This window comes from Bos indicus x Bos taurus, chromosome 13 (genome assembly GCF_003369695.1).
Source record: "Bos indicus x Bos taurus breed Angus x Brahman F1 hybrid chromosome 13, Bos_hybrid_MaternalHap_v2.0, whole genome shotgun sequence".
Taxonomy (NCBI): Eukaryota; Metazoa; Chordata; class Mammalia; order Artiodactyla; family Bovidae; genus Bos; species Bos indicus x Bos taurus.
Genome location: NC_040088.1, coordinates 76,858,635 through 76,878,786, shown reverse-complemented (window position 1 = coordinate 76,878,786; position 20,152 = coordinate 76,858,635). Strand labels below are relative to the sequence as shown.

At 45.0% G+C, this 20,152-nt stretch overlaps 1 protein-coding gene across 1 annotated transcript in view; it reads left to right on the top strand.

The window, feature by feature from the left end:
- SPTLC3 (serine palmitoyltransferase long chain base subunit 3) overlaps positions 1–20,152 on the top strand; it is a 149,967-nt gene that overhangs the window by 105,344 nt on the left and 24,471 nt on the right. The window contains exon 9 of the mRNA XM_027560294.1: positions 8,165–8,291. Within this exon, the coding sequence (XP_027416095.1) occupies positions 8,165–8,291 (127 nt within the window). The remainder of the gene's footprint in view (positions 1–8,164; positions 8,292–20,152) is intronic.

The window sequence follows — 20,152 nt, the reverse complement described above, 5'->3', positions numbered from 1 at the left end:
TAGTTTCTGCTGCAAGGCAAAGTGAATCAGCCATATGGACACAAATATCCCCTCTCTTTTGGATTCCCATCCCATTTAGGTCATCACAGAGCACCGAGTAGAATTCCCTGTGCTACCCGGTGTATTCTCATTGGTTATCTACTTAATACATATTAATAGTATCAAGAATGTATATATGCCAATCCCAATTCCCCAATTCATTCCACCCACCTTTGCCCGCCTTGGCATCCACATGTTTGTTCTCTCATCTGTGTCTCTATTTCTGCTTTGCAAATAAGTTCATCTGTACCTTTTCCCTAGATTCCACATATAAGAGATTATGCAATATTTGTTTTTCTCTTTCTGACTTCTTTCACTCTGTATGACAGTCTCTAGGTCCATAAGAGATTTTTCTCTGCCAAGTAATTCTCTCCCACAGTCTTGGATAAGCCATGAGTCTAATCTTGTCATCCTCTCATATCTTATTTGTGTGACTGAAGATTCTGAGCTGATGGAATTAGACTAAGTGTTATCCCTGTCATTCCACTGCCAACATCACCCAGGAGGTCACCAAAATGAAACAAATTTTTGAAAAGGTTTTAAAAGAAGAGGGAAGAAGAGAGGAAGAAAATGAAATATTAAAACCTGACTTTCAGGGCTCAAAAAGCCAGTTCTCTGCTCCATCATACAACAGTTTTACCAGAGCCCTGATGGTTCTCTCCTCCAGCTGTACACCTGCCCCAGAGGGACTGGCGTTGGCTCCCCCGGGGAGGGCACAGCAGTGTATGCAGATGGCCTGTGGCTTCTCTAAAACTCCCGATTCCTCCTCACTGTCACCAACAGGAATAGGAGCTCAGACTCCTGGTAAACCAGCTAGACAAACCAGGGAGGACAGCTGAACACAGTCCGGGTGCGGAAAGCCCATGATTTAAAACGGCAGATTTTACTGCGCGCAACCCACCCTGCCATGAGACGCTGCATAAACGCTAAAAATGTTCAGAGCTCCCCGTGACCTTCGCCCTCCCAAAAGCGCCACTTTCATCTGAGCTCAAAGCACTGCTGTTCAGCCTCCTTCCACAGGCCTGCGGGAATTCATCGAGGGGTACTGAAAACATAGGGAATGCCCAGGATCTTACAGAATTCAGCTAAAGTCTAGCGCGAGGCTCGACGTTCCCTTCCTCGACTGTCGAAGCCATGGGGTCTGCTGCCGCTGCTAAGTCGCTTCAGTCATGTCTGACTCTGTGCGACCCCTGAGACGGCAGCCCACCAGGCTCCCATGGGGTCAGAGGGTCCTAAATGTAGGTGAGCCCTCGCCCAGGCTACTTCGTTTTGTGAGCTTGCAGTTTGTGATGACTTTAGCAGCAGTTCTGAGCTACAAGATTTTTCACCAAGAGTAACTCTGTTTCCTGAGCCGAGGGAACCTGAATAAACTGAAGTGAGCGGATCCTTGAAATGCTGTCAAGTTCGGCAGCTGTCATCATGTTCCCCCTTAGAGTTCCTGCATGTGGTTACCCGCTGGAAACAGAGGCTCCTGATTGCCAGTTCACGCCCAGCTCAGTACGCTCTCTCACATACTTCCCGTCCTGAAGGCAGGCGGACTGTTTTTAAAGTGTATTTGCTCTTGCCTACCTACCTTCTGTTGATCTGCGGTAGATACGGAGCCATTGTAAAAATCATTAATATTTAGTATTTGCCTTAATCAGGAAGAAGAAAAATATGTGGATCAGTTTTTGTTCTTTAAAAAACAGCTTCTTGGCATACTTTGAACCAGAAGGATGTCTCATCCCGCTCCTTCCCCCTTCTCCCTCTATTTTACACTGCAGTCTCTGAATTTACCGCTAGGTGGCAGCGAGAATTAGAGAGTGTTTGGCAGAGACCCGTTAGCCCTGAACCGGGAAGATGAAAAACCAAGAAAACACCGGGCAGTTTTCAAGGCGTGGAGGGTGAGCAGGATATGAGGCCTGAAATGGCAACCCACTCCAGTGTTCTTGCCTGGAGAATCCCAGGGACGGGGGAGCCTGGTGGGCTGCCGTCTATGGGGTCGCACAGGGTCGGACACGACTGAAGCGACTCAGCAGCAGCAACAGCAGAGAGAGTGTCTAGTGTTGTTCCCTGATGATTTAAAATTCAGTCCGGTAAAGAATTCACCTGCAACGCAGCAGGTCCCAGTTTGAGTCCTGGGTCGGGAAGATCCCCTGGAGATGGGATAGGCTACCCTACTCCAGTATTCTTGGGATTCCCTGGTGGCTCTGACGGTAAAGAATCCGCCTGCAATGTGGGAGACCTGGGTTCGATCCCTGGGTTGGGAAGATCCCCTGGAGACGGGAAAGGCTACCCACTCCAGTATTCTGGCCTGGAGAATCCCATGGACAGAGGAGCCTGTCCCAAAGAGTCTTACCCGACTAAGCACAGCACAGTACAGATAAAAACACCTGCCTGGAGTCATTTTGGTGAGCCTGTGACAAATGCAGGTCACAGGCTGGTTTCCTTCCAGCCTAATGAGCTCATGAGTTAATCGTACTTAGTATCTGCTCCTCTGTGCCTTTAACTTGTTAAATTATGTTAATTTTAAATTATGTATAGTTTCCATTTAAATCATGGATTTTAATTCCTCTGGACTTTGAAGAATTTTGTGAAGAATTTTCACTTTGAATTTGTTTTTTAATTGATAGGACATAGGATTGGGCAAATGCTGAAAATCTTTGGGAAAAAAATCTTTCTAGTATCTGTTTAAATAATTCGAATTCAGTTTTCAGAGTTTCATGTTACATACGTTTTTCTGAATATTTTTAAATAGATATCTCAATTCGAGGAAGTATTACAAAATATCCAACATTCTAGATATTAAATTCTACAAAGGCAACAAAACTAACCATAAACAAGTTAAAGTGTACACACTAGGACTTTACATTTTTCTGAATTATTGATAATTTCAAGTTCACTATGTTCCTGGGCTTCCTAGTAAATCTTGAAAGGTGAAATAACCACTTGGGTCCCAAAATCTAGAAAACGATAAAACTCTCTGGGTCTTAACTCTCTTTTTAAATGCCAATGTGCAGGGACTGTAATCTTAATAACAGTTTCTAGGAGGCTCCAGAAATCTTTATGGAGCAGGTCAAGGTCAGAAGTGCATGCATTAGCAACCAGATGTGTCACAGAAGAAAAAATATTTGGAAACACACAAGAGAAAAATTGCTTTGGTGCTAAGATACAACCTCAGAGAGTAGAGATTTTGTCTTCATCCCAGCCTTCCAGTAACAAAATGTCCTAGAAATTCATGTCTGCCTTGGCCCAACCAACTCTCCTGACCCCAGGGAAACTGCTAAAACTGTCTCTCAAGAGCCAGCTGGGTTTCACTGTTTTGCCCACTGTGAGTTCGGAGCTGCTGTAGCTGAGCCATGAACAACCCACACTGAAGCTTTCTATCCTTTCAAGAACTTCAGGTGAAATGTCAGGTACCTCTCTCCACCTGTCAGAGCTCCCTCCCTTCTTCTTTGAAGAAAGCCTGAGCTGATGGGGCTGGTTTCCTTATTTTTTTAATTTGCATTGACCCAGTTGCTGAGGAGATGGGGTCAACAGCACAGACCCCAGCTTCTGGGGTCCAGATTTCTCTCAGGCACAGATCCCGTGTCCTCTTGCATGCCTGGAGCTGACCACGGGCTTTCACAGCCTCCATGAAACCAGAGATTTGCAACTGAATGCAGCAAAGGTGACCCTCAGGGCTGATAGGGTGCAGGGCTGGGATTCTGGAGGAGGGGCCGAGGGAGAGCAGCTGAGTTTGGTGTGAACATTAGCCCAGAAGCCTGGCACCAAAGGCGGAAGCCAGCTCTGCTCTGCATGCTCAGCCCTGGCTGGAATTAACAGCCCTTTGAAGCAGATGGAGGTCATGGAATGAATGCCAAGATGTTTACCCTAAGAGCCTCCTGTCCGACTTCCTCAGAAAAACCACTCTTGTCCTTGAACTCCAGGTTCAGGGTTTTGTACTTCCTAATGGTCTTGGAAATCTCAGTCTGAGAAGACCTCTAACCCTCCCTGAGGGAAAACACAGCCCAGACTCTCCTTGCCTAGGACCGAAGCCAACTCTTCATTCAGGGCTCATGGCATCCAGTGCGCGAGTGATAGGAGCAAATTGGAAACCAGGAGCCAAGGCTGCCCTGAAGATGCTCTGCTGAGGTGCCCCCGGGAGCTCCCCTCTCTGAAGAGCACAAGCAAGCTAACTTCCATCCACACACTCAGACTCTGAGAAGGTAGACTCAGTCTGAAAGAAATAAGATTGTGGACAAGACGGTCTTTCTCTTAAAAGGAAGTGATACTGTGCCGATGAGGCACTTACTCAAACTTAGGATGCACGTGACCTTGGTTTTGTGAAATTTCTCAACTCGTGAGGGAAATTGAGGACTGAGGACGCACCTTTAGGAGGCAAAGCCAGCTTTGTTTCGCTTCTTTGATCTTTGTCAGTGATGCACCAAAGCTAAGAGAATATTGCTAGACTAGTTCCTAAGAATACAGCTTTGTACCCCCTGACTGAACCTCAGGGACCCTCAGCATCCTTCCTTGGTCCCTAAAACCCTCCTGATTTCCATTAGACCATCAGTATCTACCAGACCCCTGCAACATACTCACCACTACAGATTTTAAGAGAGTATATAATAAAGTCTGTAACTCTGTTTGCTACTCTCAAGGAGGTCCCAGTCTCTTTGGAGAAATAAGAGGAATATACAGGACACATTTTGAGATTGATACAATTCAATCCATGGTTTAGAACTGTGAACAGGTGTGTGTATTAGAAATTCTCCCCTTCCTCACCTCCCGCCAGGGTGCAGTCTCTGTGATTAGGGGAAACACCACGTGAGTAGCGATGAACAGTCTTCTCTGCACTCCCCAGGGCCTCCCCATCACCATACCAAGCCAGCTCCTCTGCTCTGAAGAAGTAATATAACCTGATGCTAAAGGGTGGGAGAAGGGGGAACTCTAGAGCCAGACTCTTTGGGTACAAATCCTTGTTATCGAGCCACTTTTTGGTGGGATAATGTTCTGATCTGTTCCTTAACACAGTGACCCCACCTATAAAGTAGAGATCAAAATAGTACCTAACTTATAGTGCTACTGAGAAGCTAAAATGAGTTACTGTAGGTAATTATGCATGTGAAATACATTTAAAATTCTTACAATGGAGCCTCAAGCAGCCCATGGATATTGGCTTTGGGTCTATCCATCTCTGTAGTGAAGCACTGTTTCATCAGGTCTAGATTCTCCCTTCTTTGAAATGCCTCTTTTCCTTTCTTTGCACTCTCACTGTTACCACCCAATAAGGATGGGAGAAGTGTTGGGGTGCAAATCTTTGATGCCCAGATCTACCAATGTGTGGAGGCATAAGCATACAGCATGACCCTCTGCTGGACGAGGAGGCTGGGATAAAGACACACCAAGTATCTGGTTTTTGCCCCCTCCTCCCACCTCATGCTCCAAGTGTTCAGACTCTCCGAGCTGGCCATCCATTAACAATAGCCACCAACAGCACCAGATACTCACTATGCAGCAGATGCTTTTCTAAGCACCATGTATATGTTAGCTCTAATCCTCATAATGACTCTGAAAAAAGTACAACTGTTGTCCCATTTCTCAGAGAAGAAAACTAAGGCACAGAGAAGCTTAGTGATTTGCCCATGGTCTCATATCAGCAAGTGGCAGAGCCAGGATTTGAACCTAAGTGATCCAGGCTCCAGAGCCTATCTCGTAACTCTGAGGTCAGACCTGCCCTGGAGGGAACAACCCCTCATTACCTTTCTTGGAGGCACTAGCTTTTCCATCTGCCTTCATTTGGCTCCTCCATCCTGTGCCGATTAACATACCATCTTTATCCCTAATTTTAGCCCATGTCCATGCCTCTCCCCTCATCTGCAACTATCCAAATCTACTCATCCTTTAAGGCCAAGTCACCTCCTCAAAACTCTCCTTCCTGGACCACAGGAGCCCACATCATCCCTTTTCCTGCATCCCACCCAGCATCCTGCTGGGAGGTACCAGCTTTCAGTAGAGAAAGAAAACCCCTGCTTCTGCTCTTAGAGGAGCATGAAGAACAGCCTGGCTGCAGCTCCTCTGGAAAATGACCACCTCTTTCTCCCTGATGCTCCCCCGCATCCTCCATGCTCCAAAGTGAACTTCTTGGATACCATGTGGTCAGTGACGGATACCACCTCCGTCAGGTGATGAAAACGCTTATAAGATTCACTAAACAAAAGAACAAACAGAAAACTTAATTTTGATTTTAGTGCAAGTGGAGAATGGCTGCTGGGGACTAGGCTTTCTGTCCTCCTCTTCTTCTCAGGTTCCTGCACATGGAGCATAGTCCAGAGCATCTCCTTGTACAGACTTGCTGGAAAGAAAGATAGAAGGAGCGTGGAGGCAGGGGAGGGGGGGGTGGGTGGGAATGGGCACAGAAAGGTGGGGAGAAGGGAAGGAAGGGAGGTGGGAGGGAAGGAGAGAAGGGAGGAAATAGAGAGGAAAAAATAGAGAGAAAAAAAAAAACTGGAATGGAGAGCCTAAAATTAAAAGACCTAAAGAGGAAACCAGAGTAGAACGATGGAGAGGGAAGAAGACACAAAAAATCAGGACTGAAGAGTGTGAAACACAGGGGAAAGAAAGTCAGGGGAGCAGGAGTGCTGGAGAGGGGACTGCAGACAAAAGACATTCCGAAGGGAGCAGGGCAGGTGGACTGGAGCTACCTGGTCTCCCAGGGGGTCAGGCAGACATATCACACCACCAGCCGCCAGGGAGCCAAGCCACTGCCTACTGAGGGAACGTTTAGGAAAGTGTATAGTGACTTCAGGTACTTTACTTACATCACTACTAACTTTAGTTACTAGCTCATAGGAAGATAAACAATGTACACTTAAAATGCTTGGGTAAGGACGCATGGCTGTGAGCTACCAGGACACCCACCCTGAGAGGGAAAAGTGACAGGTGGGCATGGTGCCAAGCACAGAGGTGGGCGTGGATGTGGCCAGTGCAGGGGGGTCAGGAGGAGACGGCCTACTCAAAGCAGAGCTCCCCCCAGGTCACCTTCCAGGCAGTGACTGAGAAGACACTGAAGTGGGGTTCTAAGCTGTCTCATGATCCTGGAAGATAAGTGACCGCCGCTTCATGGACCCCACTGCTCACTCAGAGCCATCCTGAGCACACTGGCATTTCTGAAGGGCACCCCGAGGGTCCTGGGCTGTGAGCCAGGAGGATGTCTTCCCAGCCGGGCTGAGTGTCCCCAGGCACCAGCGCTCAGCCTCCCCTAACCACACCGCTGTAGAAGGAGGTGACTGGAGCTCCTTCAGGCTCTTGGCATGCTTACGCCGACCTCAGGTTCAGGCTGATCAGGCATTCAGGTGGAGAACCATTTCTACCACCGTAGGGACCAGCATCCTGCAGCCAGCCAGTGCTCCTAAGACTGCGGTGCAAAAATCCCAGTGGTTCTCTCCAGCCCACGGCACACTGGAGTTTATCTTGTCCTTACCTCCACGTTGGGTCAATCTCTCCTCTCCCTTCTGCTGCGCCCTTACACTGGAACTTTTCTTTATATCTTTGTCTTTCTTCAAGACGCAATCCCACTGCCTCAGTGGAGCTTCCCGTGTCTACTCCCAAGAAGCACATCCCCTCTTTCTCCTCTGCCTTCTGGTAGCCTCGCTGCGTATATTAGTCTGCATATCTTGTTACTTCCCCTGCCGTTACTTCTTCCTGTGCACAAGCTCATGTACTACGCTCAAGGACAAAAATAAAAAGACACATTCTAGATCATTCTTTGTACCCTCCTGAATACTAAACCACTGCTCGCATGACCTGGATACCCAAACAAATGTCTAGGAGGCCGTTTTTCCTTTACACATCTGGTTTTGAGGTTCCCTGGTGGCTCAGATGTGAAGAATCTGCCTGCAATGCAGGAGACCCAGGTTCGATCCCTGGGTCGGGAAGATGCCTTACACATCTCAACTCCAAGGGAGCTCCTATTTTTGTATACCTTCTATGTTGTTGAGGGAGAGGCTGAGAAGAATGGATAGAAAAAACAAATAGCTTAGTGATGCGCCTGGAAAATCAGACCGCGTTCAAGAATCAAATGTCCTCTGCTGTAATGTGTGGAGATGGGTCCACCAACACAGATTTATTTGCCTTCTTTTTGGATTTCCCTCCTTCGTTAAAGGACCTTGTGGATTATTTACGGACTCACTCCCATAGCGCTGCTTATGGCACATCCATGAGCCCCCCGGTAGCAGAGCAAATCATCAGAGTAATGAAACTCATCATGGGACTAGATGGGACCACAGAAGGTAAGAGGGTCTGCAGCAAGCCCAGCTCCCTTTCATTCCTTCCTAGACCCCTCTCTGCCTCCCTTCTGCCCCATCAACCTCTCCCCTTCTCAAATATACTGCTTTGTCTTAATGTAACCAATTTGTAAATTAAGCCATGTGTGCATTAATAGTACGTAATGCGTAGTAGTACGGAGTACATAAATGTACTGGAACAGCCATTAGCACACAGAAAGGGTGAGCAGGGCAATGCTTTTTTGAAGCAACGAACACTTTCTAACTTACCTCTTCATGTGATCAGCAAATGTGAATGATTTTGTTTAATTAGTCGTGTTAAAATGAAGCCTGCCTGGTGTGTGTTTGCCTGTGCTTTCTGGGGATGGTCATTTGTTTCCCTAAGAATGAACTAGTCAATTTAATATTCTTTTTTTAATCCCCCACACATCTATTCATTCATTAATTCATTTCTTCGATCATTACTCACCAGGGTTTGGGGAGTAGGAATCCGCCACTCCTCATTCAAGTATATACAGAGAAAACACTCACAACAATAATTGATCAGCCATTTCTCTGATGTTGGGTCTCCATGGCCAAGATGTGCTACCTCGTTTGACTCAAATGAGCTTACTCTTTTTTTCTTTTTTTTTTTGAAATATGCTTTCATCAAGGGCTGTTAGACTTCACCTTCTATCTTTAAGATATAGTTTATACAGCTTCTACTGTGTACCACCATAGGGCACAGTGATGACTAGGGGAGTTCTTGCAGTCAAGCAATCTAGTGAGTGTGTTTATAGAAGCAGCAAATTATCCTGGCCCCAGAACTGCGCACTGGGCTATACCATCCGTGTGCCCTGTCCCACCTCCGAGCTGATGTGAAACCCTACAGTGCTTAGTGCAACGTCCTGAGCAAGCCTACTATTTCAGTAAAAGTATGAAGAGGTCCATCATTGTTTAATATTATTAAAGCGACAAAATACTTGATTCACATACACTTTGTACCCAGAAACCTACTATATAAAACGGACTAGAACAGGGCTGATATGGATAACGTAGCGTCTTTGAAAAGGTGTTAGTTGCTCAGTTGTTTCTGACTCTTTGCAACCCCGTGGACTATAGCCCGCCAAGCTCCTCTGTCCATGGGATTCTCCGGGCAAGAACGCTGGCATGGGCAGCCATTCCCTTCTCCAGGGGATCTCCCCGACCCAGAGATCAAACCAAGTCTCCTGCAATGCAGGCAGATTCATTACCATCTGAGTCTCCAGGGAAGCCCTTACCCTGGTCCCTGATGCCCTTCCGCTGAGCGCTAGGGCTCCGCAGGTCGCTAGGTTGAAAAGAAATGGTAGACTTTTCTTTTTCACTAAAGAAAAAATGGATTTGAGGTGACTTTGTTCCTCCATGTAAAATGTAATGATTGACTGACTTCTACGGTTATTTCCAGCCTTGCCTTTGGGGTTTTTATGATTCTATGTCTTACTGAATAGTCTATGTGAAAAGGAAATGTGATTCCAGTCTATGCATGCTGCAGTGCTTAAGGGCATGAACTCAAAGCAGCTGCCGGGACTTGATTCCTGGGACACTGCTTAAGTTTCTGTGTGGCCTTAGGCAAGTGTCTTCATTGATCTGTTCAACTCTAAGTTACTTCTCTGTGCTTCAGCTCCTCCAGTTGCAAAATAAGGGAAAGGCTATTGATAAGCTAAGGTTTTTGTGAGAATTAGATAAAATAAGACATACAAGATTTCATTATGACTGAAACAATTCTATCTATGGTAAGCATTATATAATTGCTTGCTAGATGACTTGGTGTTATTCCTGAAGTGTTCAAGAAGTATTTGTGCTACCTCGGGGATGCTGTAGGAAGGATTCTTATGATGGAAGTGAATGAAGTAAGACTAGATAGATTTCCGTCAAGGTCCTGGGTTAGTCAGGATAAGCTAAATTATGCCAGTATAACAAATAAGCCTGGAAAATCACAGTGACTTAACTGAACCAAGGTTTATCTCTTGCTCATAGATCTAATTCGGAGAAGGCAATGGCAACCCACTCCAGTACTCTTGCCTGGAAAATCCCATGGACGGAGGAGCCTGGTAGGCTGCAGTCCATGGGGTTGCTAAGAGTCGGATACGACTGAGCGAGTTCACTTTCACTTTTCACTTTCATGCATTGGAGGGGGAAATGGCAACCCACTCCAGTATTCTTGCCTGGAGAATCCCAGGGACGGCGGGGCCTGGTGGGCTGCCGTCTATGGGGTCACACAGAGTCGGACACGACTGAAGCGACTTAGTAGTATTAGTAGCATAGATCTAATATCAAATATAACACAAATTGGACAACTTTCTGTCCACTTCCCCTCATGGAAGTGACTCAGGCTTCTGCTGGCTTGAGGCTTGGCTGTCTCAACACATGGCCTCCACAGTCACCATGGTAGCCAATAAGAGCATCAGCCTAGAAGTAATGCTTATCATCTTGCTTACCATCCATCGGCCAAAACTAGTCACATGACCCACCTGAATTTGGGGAGGTGGTAGTAGTAAATTAATGGGTCTGAATATGGACATGAATAAGCAGATATTATTCAATCTTTTAAAACTGAAACTCAAAATAGACCTGTCTCCATCCCCACATGAGCTACCAGGTTATGTGAAAAAATTAGTTTGGAACCACTGGCTTCTTGCAAAGTCGTCTTAATGATATTCTTGACTGCATGGATTTCTTAATGAAAAAAAGTTATTTGAGACTTCAGCTAAAATGCAAGTTAAATGAATTGTACTGTGATGACCAGAATTATCCAATGATTTTATTTTAAAGACAAATAACTAGAAAAAGTTTACTCTGAAAATTAGCCTATGTCTTCATAAAGATCACTGACTTTTTAAGCCCTGTAGGTTATATATTTTTTGTTTTCTTTTTTTAATTAATTAATTTATTTTATTTGGAGGCTAATTACTTTACAATATTGTGATGCCTGTAGTGTATATGTTATCATCATCCATTGATTCACACATACCCAACTCGACAGTCTTTTCCTTTCTGCCTCTGGATAGCTTTGCCACTTCATCACAAACAGAACTCACTCTGTTTGATCAAAAAGATCTCCAGAAAAGTTACATTCAAAGATATGATCGTAAGCCCTTTGATAGCCATCTGTCATCAGTTTTTCTCCCTCCAAGGAGGGAGATATTTCCTTTAGTTTTCTCTCTTAGCCTCTAATTAAAGAATTGCTTGGTCATTATTTTTAACCTCTCTCTTCAGTCTTATTGCCATTTTCAGAGAGAACAGAAAGAAAAAAATAAGAGAAAAAGCTATGTGTACAGTCTGTGTCCTCAGAGTCTAGATAGGGGAAGCAGGGAGAAAGATTGAACAGTTTCTTTTCAAAGAAATGAACAAAAGAAAGTGATAGAAAAGAAAATTGATAGAATCATCAGCCAAGTTGCAGATGGTTCAGCCTGACATGGCTTTTGAAGAATTCAAAGGCACCCAGTGAATGATCACCCTGGCCTCATTGACAACAGTGCCTGCTTTAAATAAGATAAACAAGACTGGTTGGGAGCATTGCATTAACTCACCCCTTTCTGCAGAGATAGACCAACTCCCAGGGTAAAGTTGCCCAAAGCTCAAAGGACTGCACTACATCAAGCCCGAGCTGCCTTACAGGGTCTGAGAAACTGCCCTGCTCTGAGCCTTCATCTTCAGCCTTCTCCCCTCCTGCTCTGATAGGAGCCTTTCAAGGCTTTGTTTTCAGGTTGAGTTTGGGGAGCGGTTGGCCAGATCTGTTCCTTGATGAATGTCTTCACTTTAATCTGCAAGGCAAAGCCATACGCTTCAAAGAAAGGCAGGCTGCAGGAATAAGGTCAGTGTTCCTTTGAAGCCAAGGTTCAAAGATGAAATAGCAGTCCCAGTGAAATGACAATGTTTATGCACAAATAGCCACCTTGACTGCAGCCAGGCTCCTCGCGGAGCTAATACACACGAGCTGAGGGTCTGCAAGCTGCCCAATCCTTTCCCCAGCACCGAGGCCCTTTTCATCCCCTGGCCCATTGCCCTGTACAGCACAATGAACCCAAAGTGGAGATTTGGTTTCTCCGTCCTACCGGACATTGAGTGGTCCACCAGCCAAACACCAACACTGTGAGCCCCTCAAGGGCAAAAGCTGTGTCTTACATTAATCTGATGTTCCTCTGAGTATCCAGCCCACTGCTTGGCTTAATAAACATTCCATGATTCAACTTTCACCTTGCAGGCCCACTCAGTTTCAGGTCAGTGTTTATGCTGAACAAGATGGAGGGAATGTTTGTCTCATAGGACTGGGAGCTGGGGGGCAGTCCCACGCCAGTTGTGGCAACTGCAGAAGGGGTCACTCAGCGATGGGGATTGCTCAGAGATGGACACTGCTTTGGTAGCGGTCCAGAAAGATGGCAGCTCTGTCGTTTTCTTTATGGCCCAGAGAGCCACAGAAGGGTGAGCCCCAAGCTGCACCAACCACTCCCCTGAAGGAAGCATTGTCTACAATTGTCATCTTACTATTTATTTAAATTTTTGATGCATATTTTTCAATTAATCAGTCAACATTCTTTTTGAACCCCTAATTGGGGTTCTCTGTCCCCCCAACTCTGGGTAACCTTTCACTTCTCAGAGGAAACAGAAATTGTATCACATGGAGGGTTTAGGGGGTGTGCTTTGCGGCCAAACTGTGTGAGGCCCGGTCCCTGACCCGCCACTTGCTCCATGAAATGGCCAGTTGCCTGCCCTCTCTCAGCCTCAGTTCCTTCATTATAAACTGAGGTTGTAGAAGGATTAAGTGATGTAATACAGAATAGTGAATGCAGCATGATGCTTGATGCGTAGTAAGCACCCGATAAAGGCAAACGATTCCTTTCTCCTCTTCCTTCTCTAGTTTATCCAACAGTGTTTATGCACCCTGGAATCTCCCCATCTCTCAGGCCTTACACCTGCTCCAGCAGCAAATCCAGCAGCAGTTCCTTTGACGTAAAGCCAGATGCGGGTCTTCTCTCACTCCCCACCACTCCCTCCATCAGCTCTCAGCTGGATCACTGGAGTGAGTCCCCACTCCCCACGCTTGTTGCCTTGTGACATTCTCCACACAGAAGCACGATTACCTTTTTTTAAAAACTCACTCAGACTGGATCACTGCTCCACTCAGAGTTTCCCACTGTTTTCCATCTTAGTATAAAAGTCCAGACTGTGGCCTTCAAGGCTTCTTCTCCTGACGTGATCTCCCACATTTCCCACCACTCGCTCCCTTGCTTGGTCTGCTCAGAGCAGGTAGTGTCCTTGCTCTTCCTGGAACCCAGGGAACAGCTACTACAGAGGAGGGTCTTCGCATATGCTGGTCTTCCTGGAACAGCATGTTCAGCCAACACCGACGTGGCCCGCTCCCTCACTTTCCGCCCATCTCCGCTTGGAATCAGCCTCATGAGAGGAGCTGCTGGGTGCTGAACTGCACACCCACCGCCCATCCCTCTAATCCTCCTCACCTTGCTTCAGTCATCACAGCGCTCATGAGCACCGGGCAAATAATCCACAGATCTGCCTGTTTTCTGGTTTCCCTCTCTAGAATGTAAACTCCAGGAGAACAAGTGTTTCATCTTAGTCTTTACACTGAGAACAGTGCCTGGCAGTGACAAGTTCTCAACAAATATTTGTTGAATCCTTCGCTCTTTCCCTTTCAGCTCAGTAAATAAAAGACCCTTATGTCCTCCACACCTCTGTGCTTGATTCTCTTCCTTCTCACCTTGTAAACAGCATTGGCCCCTTTCCTCAACTATGAACTTGATCATTTCCTCCCCCGTAAAAACCTCCCCTCACCCCTCCTTTTGTTCCTACAGCCATTGAGTCGCATCCCTTCCATTGCTGCAAATCTTCCTGAAAGAATGGCCCATGTGCCAGCTCCCGTTCTCCTCCCCGCACAGCTATCAGCCTTCGTCCTCTGGCCATTTCCCTGGACTCTGTCCCTCAGAGGGCACCACCGCCCGCCTACCCTGCCGCTGCTCCCCCAGCCAAACTGGATGGATATCTCCACCTCACCCTCCCTTCCTGAGAACAGTCTTCCCTTAGTTGTGGAAGACGCTCTTCTTTCTGGTTCTTCTTTCTTTGTCTGTCCTTCCTCTCCTTTACTGCTGGGTGCTCTTCCCCAGCTACATTTGCCGGAATTCCAGCCTCTGCTCTCTTTATGCTTCCCTCTGCCCATGCTTGCCCCCCTGTTCCGTTCTGTTGTGTAGAAACATGCTTCTCAAACTTGAACTCACATCAGTCACCTGAAAAAGGGATGGAAGAAACCTCTCCACCTCAGGACACACAATGGATTGCTCCATTGGCTAACACATCCTTGTCTCACCAGCATGGCTGTTGAAAAAAGGATCTCTGTGATTTCATCAACTTTTCCTGCTGTTACTTCAGTGCTAGGCTGATGGAATTCACCAACTCTGTGAATCACAAAGCCACTTTTGCTATCGTAAAAAAGTGAAATTGTTAGTCACTCAGTCACCTCTGACTCTTTGCGACCCCATGGACTGTAGCCTGCCAGGCTCCTCTGTCCATGGAATTCTCCAGGCAAGGATACTGGAGTGGGTTGCCATGCCCTCCTCCAGGGGATCTTCCCAAACCTGTGTCTCCTGCATTGTAGGCAGATTCTTTACCATCTGAGCCAACAGAGAAGTCCCTTTGCTATCATATACATGGCAATATTTGATGTGTTTATAATTGAGTGTCTGATAAGGTTTCCCTAGAAAGGACAGAGTAGTGGAAATTTACATACAAGTGAAAATAAATATTGTTCCAATTTCTAATATATAATATCCAACTTCAGTAGAATACATTTTCATTGTTGCTAATGAAATCTCCTGTGCTTAAACAATAAAGGAAAATAGAAGATTCTTCTAAAAATAGAATCTTCTAGTTTTCTTCAAAATCACACTTGTCTTGCCCTTAAATAGGACCTTCTGGGTGGCAGGGTGGGTGGCAGGATGGAATAATGAATTGTGTTTTTCCTTGATGTAAATACAGGATTTGACAGGATGAAACACAATAAGCTGTCTTACCTTCATAATTTAATATGTTTTCTCAGTATAATATTCTGGGATTATTGCTGCAAAAAAGATAGGACAAATAGTATTACCAGCTTCCCTCTTCAATCATCTTACAAATCAAACTTAGATATTATCCAGATATTTACCTCAATTCTCCACTTTCAATATTTCAGTGTGAGACCCAGGCTTTGGTAAACATTAGCAGGAAGGTCAGTAAGAGAGGGATGGGGTAACTGACCCCCCAAATTAGATCTAAATACCCCTGTCATTGTGCCGATACGGGCATTCTTCCTCAAGCGGAGCTTCCTTGGCTCTTTAGAAAATAAAAATCGTGATGAGCCCAAGATCTGAGGAGGAAGTGTTAGATAGACATGCTCCCCAACAGAGGGCCTCCTCACACTGATTTTCTGAGATTCTTTTTATTTCTTGCATGACTTGAAAGGTATTCAAAACATTCTATCTGTGAAGAAGCTGTTACCTCAGCCCCAGGTTTCTGTTTGCACGTCCCTCTGCTGTCTTTGGCAAGATTAAGGAATGAAGATTCAGCTAATGTGATTGCTCTTCTTTTTCCCTCTGCATACTGGCCTCTGGTGTGAGGAAGCTCTCCCCTGAAGCGGGGAGGTGATGGCTTTTAAATCCATGTTTTGATTAGATTATAGCATCACTGGTTTATGGTGACTATTCTCAAAACTGAGTGTTCTGTCCCTTCCCTGCAAAATCTCTGGTTCTATTCCCTGAGAATATCCAAAGGGTTAAAGAGGACTGTGGTTTCTGTTCAAAAAGGAACAACAATGGAAAAGGGAAAGCAGATGATTTTGGTGGATGATGTTAGTGGATGAAGTCCAGATCAGGTTTAAAAACACAGATGAGTCAAAATCAAAGAAAACAATGGTGGTCCTTTCTGCTTTCCAGCAACTTCCACTTTCCTCATTGTTGACCCCTGGGCCACCACCCAGACCTTCCTTGCTCCCAAAACCAGACACAGATGCCCTTGTATTTTCTGCTACTCCAGCTCTCTCTCAGAACTTCAGACTGAAACCTGGGGACTGGATGAAACCTGGACTCAGCACAGCTTGGAATAGGGGGGTGTTGATGCTGGAGTGACCCTTCGAACTTGTGCCAGCAACCCCAGACCTTCCATAACTGTCCTTTCTCAAGTACCACCCCCTCCCTTGTGGGTGACTATCTACTCCTTCATTCCACACCATTTTCCTCCGTAGGGTCCATCACCACTTAGAATTATGTTCTTGTTTCTTTGGTGATTGTCTGTCTCCCCCAGGAGAGTACAAGTGCCATGAGGGCAGTGATACTGTCTCAGCCTCAGGCGATGTATGTTGGCTGGATGAGTGACGCCCCACCCCCTCATTCAGTGTAAGCTTTGGCCATATCCTATAACTATGCACAAGGCTTTGGTACCACCCTTCTGCATGCTTGTGCTGTTTCCTCTGTCTAGAAGACTCTCATCTCTCCCCACACATCCACTATACCCACTCTTCACCTTCTGAACCTTTGTTCAGGCTTCTAAGCCCTGTCTTGATGCCACAGACAGGAAACAATCCTTTCCTCCTCTGTCTCATGCAATCCTTGCCTCTTATGTTAGTCACACACACCTTAGTCCAGTCCTCCAAATATGTAGTGATTAGTTAGTTATTAATAATTGTGCCTTAAGCATCAAATGGGCTTTCCTGGTGGCTCAGATGGTAAAGAATCCACCTGCAATTCAGGAGACATAAGTTTGATCCCTGGGTCAGGAAGATCCCTGGAGAAGGGAATGGCTACCCATGCCAGTATTCTTGCCTGGAGAATCCCATGGACAGAGGAACCTGGTGGGCTACAGTCCATAGGGTTGCAAACAGTTGGATGCAATTGAGTGACTGAGCATGCATGCAAGCATTAAGTATATGAATGAATGGAAACTGAATGACCAAATTTAAGGCTAAACAGATTCCCTGAATTCTATTCACTCTCTATAAATAATTATAGTATCATTTCTATAAAGGTTACTTATAGAATTATTTTGGTTCAAATACTGGATTTATGATCACTTCCTTGGTAGATACATGCATACGCCAAAATGTATAGTTCCTTTTCTATTCTTTTGATAAATGAATAGTTTTACATGATTACATATGCTAAGGCTTGTTCTGGACACCATCTAATATAGAGATGAGTAAGCAGGATAATTCAAGTTATTGCTACCAAATCACAGAAGCAAAAATGGAGTTTTTCCTTTAATTATCCAAGTAGTAGCTGAATCCCTCACTTAAGGTTTCCTCTGGAGACACCATCCAAAGCTCAACTGTGCATTTGACTCACACAGTAATCAGCAAAGACTGGCACCACTTAATCCTCTGTCCGAGCTGAAGTGTATTTCCAAAATACAGGTAAGAGGGTTTTTTCCTGTATGGCATTTTTCCACTGAGTATGCTGAGGGACCTCTGCCCTCCTCTTCCCCATCTTAATGGTGATTTGCACTTAGGATCCTTTTCAATCAAGAAATTTCATGTTTTCATGACATTCCCTGGAAACTAGTAATGAGAGATTGAGGAACTAAATTTCCCACAGAAAAATTAGAGTTTCCCTTGTTTCCATTTAGCCAACGGAAAGCAAATGGTCATTAGGATTTTGAATCCTTGAAAATTTTTCATGGTGTCTTTCCTTACAAGATCAATTTTGGTTAAGTTTAACTTGTTGTGATAATGAAGTCCAACACATAACACAATAGACATTTATTTGTTGTTCATATAAAGTCCAAAAGGGATGTTAACCCAGCCTCCTTCCATCTGGTGGCTCCTCCCACTTCAATCTATGGTTTAAAAGGTTGGGGCAAGGAGCTAAGATGACCTGTGTGTGGGACGTTTTCAGGGGCCATGACTGAAAAGGCATGTTTCATTTCTGCCCACATCCTCTTGGTAGAACTGGGTCGTGTGACCTTGCCTAACCACAAAGGATCCTGGGAAATGAAATTAGCCATCTGCCTTGGAGAAGGAAAGGGTTCGTTGAATAGCCAGCCAGTCTTTGCCGCAGTACTTAACCTCAGTCCAGGACATTCTTTCCCCCGCCTTTCTGACGGATGTATATTGTGGGAAGACATTGTATATTTTAAAGAGTTTCCCAATCTTTCTCTATTGACTTAGTAAATAAACTCTTGACCTGGAATGGAATAAAAGTAGCTAAAGAAAAAAACAAAACAAAACAAGGTCCAAAAGACTGAAGATGAGTCTGTTCCTTTACAGGGACGCTCAGGGCTTCTAGTCTGGCTTTTACTAGAAACACTTCGGCTTCTTTTTCACAGAACCTGATTCCAGGCCATGGCAGGTACTGAGACCATTATCATTATGATGGTGCTAAATTCCCCAATGCTGTGTACTTTTTGGAGGCAGAAAGTGGACCCTGGGCATAATGCTTCCCAGAAGAAACTAAAAAGACGTGAAATTGGAACAGCTCTGGAAGTCAAGCCAGAACAGGGGAGAATGTATATTTTGGAAGTGGTAACACACTCTCAGAAATTCAGGACATTTTGGGGGAAGGGAGGATGTGATGAGACAGAAAATTATAAATTGCATCTTTATCAGAAAATTATATTGCCATTTAAAACATGCAATTTTAAACCATGGGCCTTTGGGTTAATTGTCTGAATTGGGTGGGTTTATTTTGAGACATCCCAACTCTCTTATTCAGCCGCACTTTGGTTATCTGGGGACATGGACTAAAAGGAGGCAAAGAGGCTAAAAAAGTATCAAACTTCTGATGTTCATCATATCAGCACTCAGCAGGTACAAACCAATCAAGGTAAAACTAAATTCTAAACCCAGGCAGGAAGATAAAACTAGCAACTTTATATAAAGATGGAATGTATATGAAAATACGATTCTATGCAACATTGCTTTAAGCATCCATCTATTTTGGGAAGCATCAAAAACTGCGTGCTTCTGTTTTGTACACATGGGCGAGTTCAGTCCACATAAATCGTTCTCTACCATACCTGGGATTTTATTTAAAAATTTTCCAGAGGCTTAAATTTCTATTTTTTTATTCAATTCTTAACAGGGGTTGAATAAAATGGCAAGATCTTTCAAATAACTTCATTTATGAACCTCAATCATTTTTCTTTTCTTTATCCTCCGGAGAGGAAACTTAAAAGAGTGAGACTTAAACTCTAACGCATTTGCACTGGAAAATCCAGCTATGCCTCATTTTTAAAATATTTTGTCTGGATTATTTCATTCATCCCGCTCATTTGTGAAATTTTATCGTGAGATTGGCAGGTGAGATACTGACCCCACTCCTAACCCGACATGGACTTGGAGAAAGTGGCCCCCGCGCCTTCCAGCTGTGACCTTGGACCTTTGCTCTGGTCCCTGGAACAGGGCACACATATTTTTACACTTGAGTTTGATAGGTTTAAAAAAAGGGAATACTAACTGGGAAGATTTAGGACTTTGAAGGCGGAAAGAAATGAGTATACTGGGTGACAGCAATTCACTCTCCAGAGTGGAGTTTTCTTGCTTTCCTGCTCTTTGCATTTGACATGAGACTCATTCACAAACTTCTAAGATATTGCTTCTCCACAGGGCAAGCTGTTTGGAGGGCTGCAAACCACGCCTTTCCATCCAAACCATCAAGCTTATCCTGTGGCCATTCTTGCTAACTTACTCTTCACCCAGAAGCTCTATGAGGAATAAAGAGGGACAACCAGACAGGACTGTGATCAGGCAGATGAAGCCATGATAATTAGAGGCGGAGTTTGTAAAGGTCTTCTCAGCACCTACCTTGGCAGGGAGTTTAGCGAATACAAATGCACTTCCTCCAAGTTCTTTTTACCCCTGAAACCCCAAC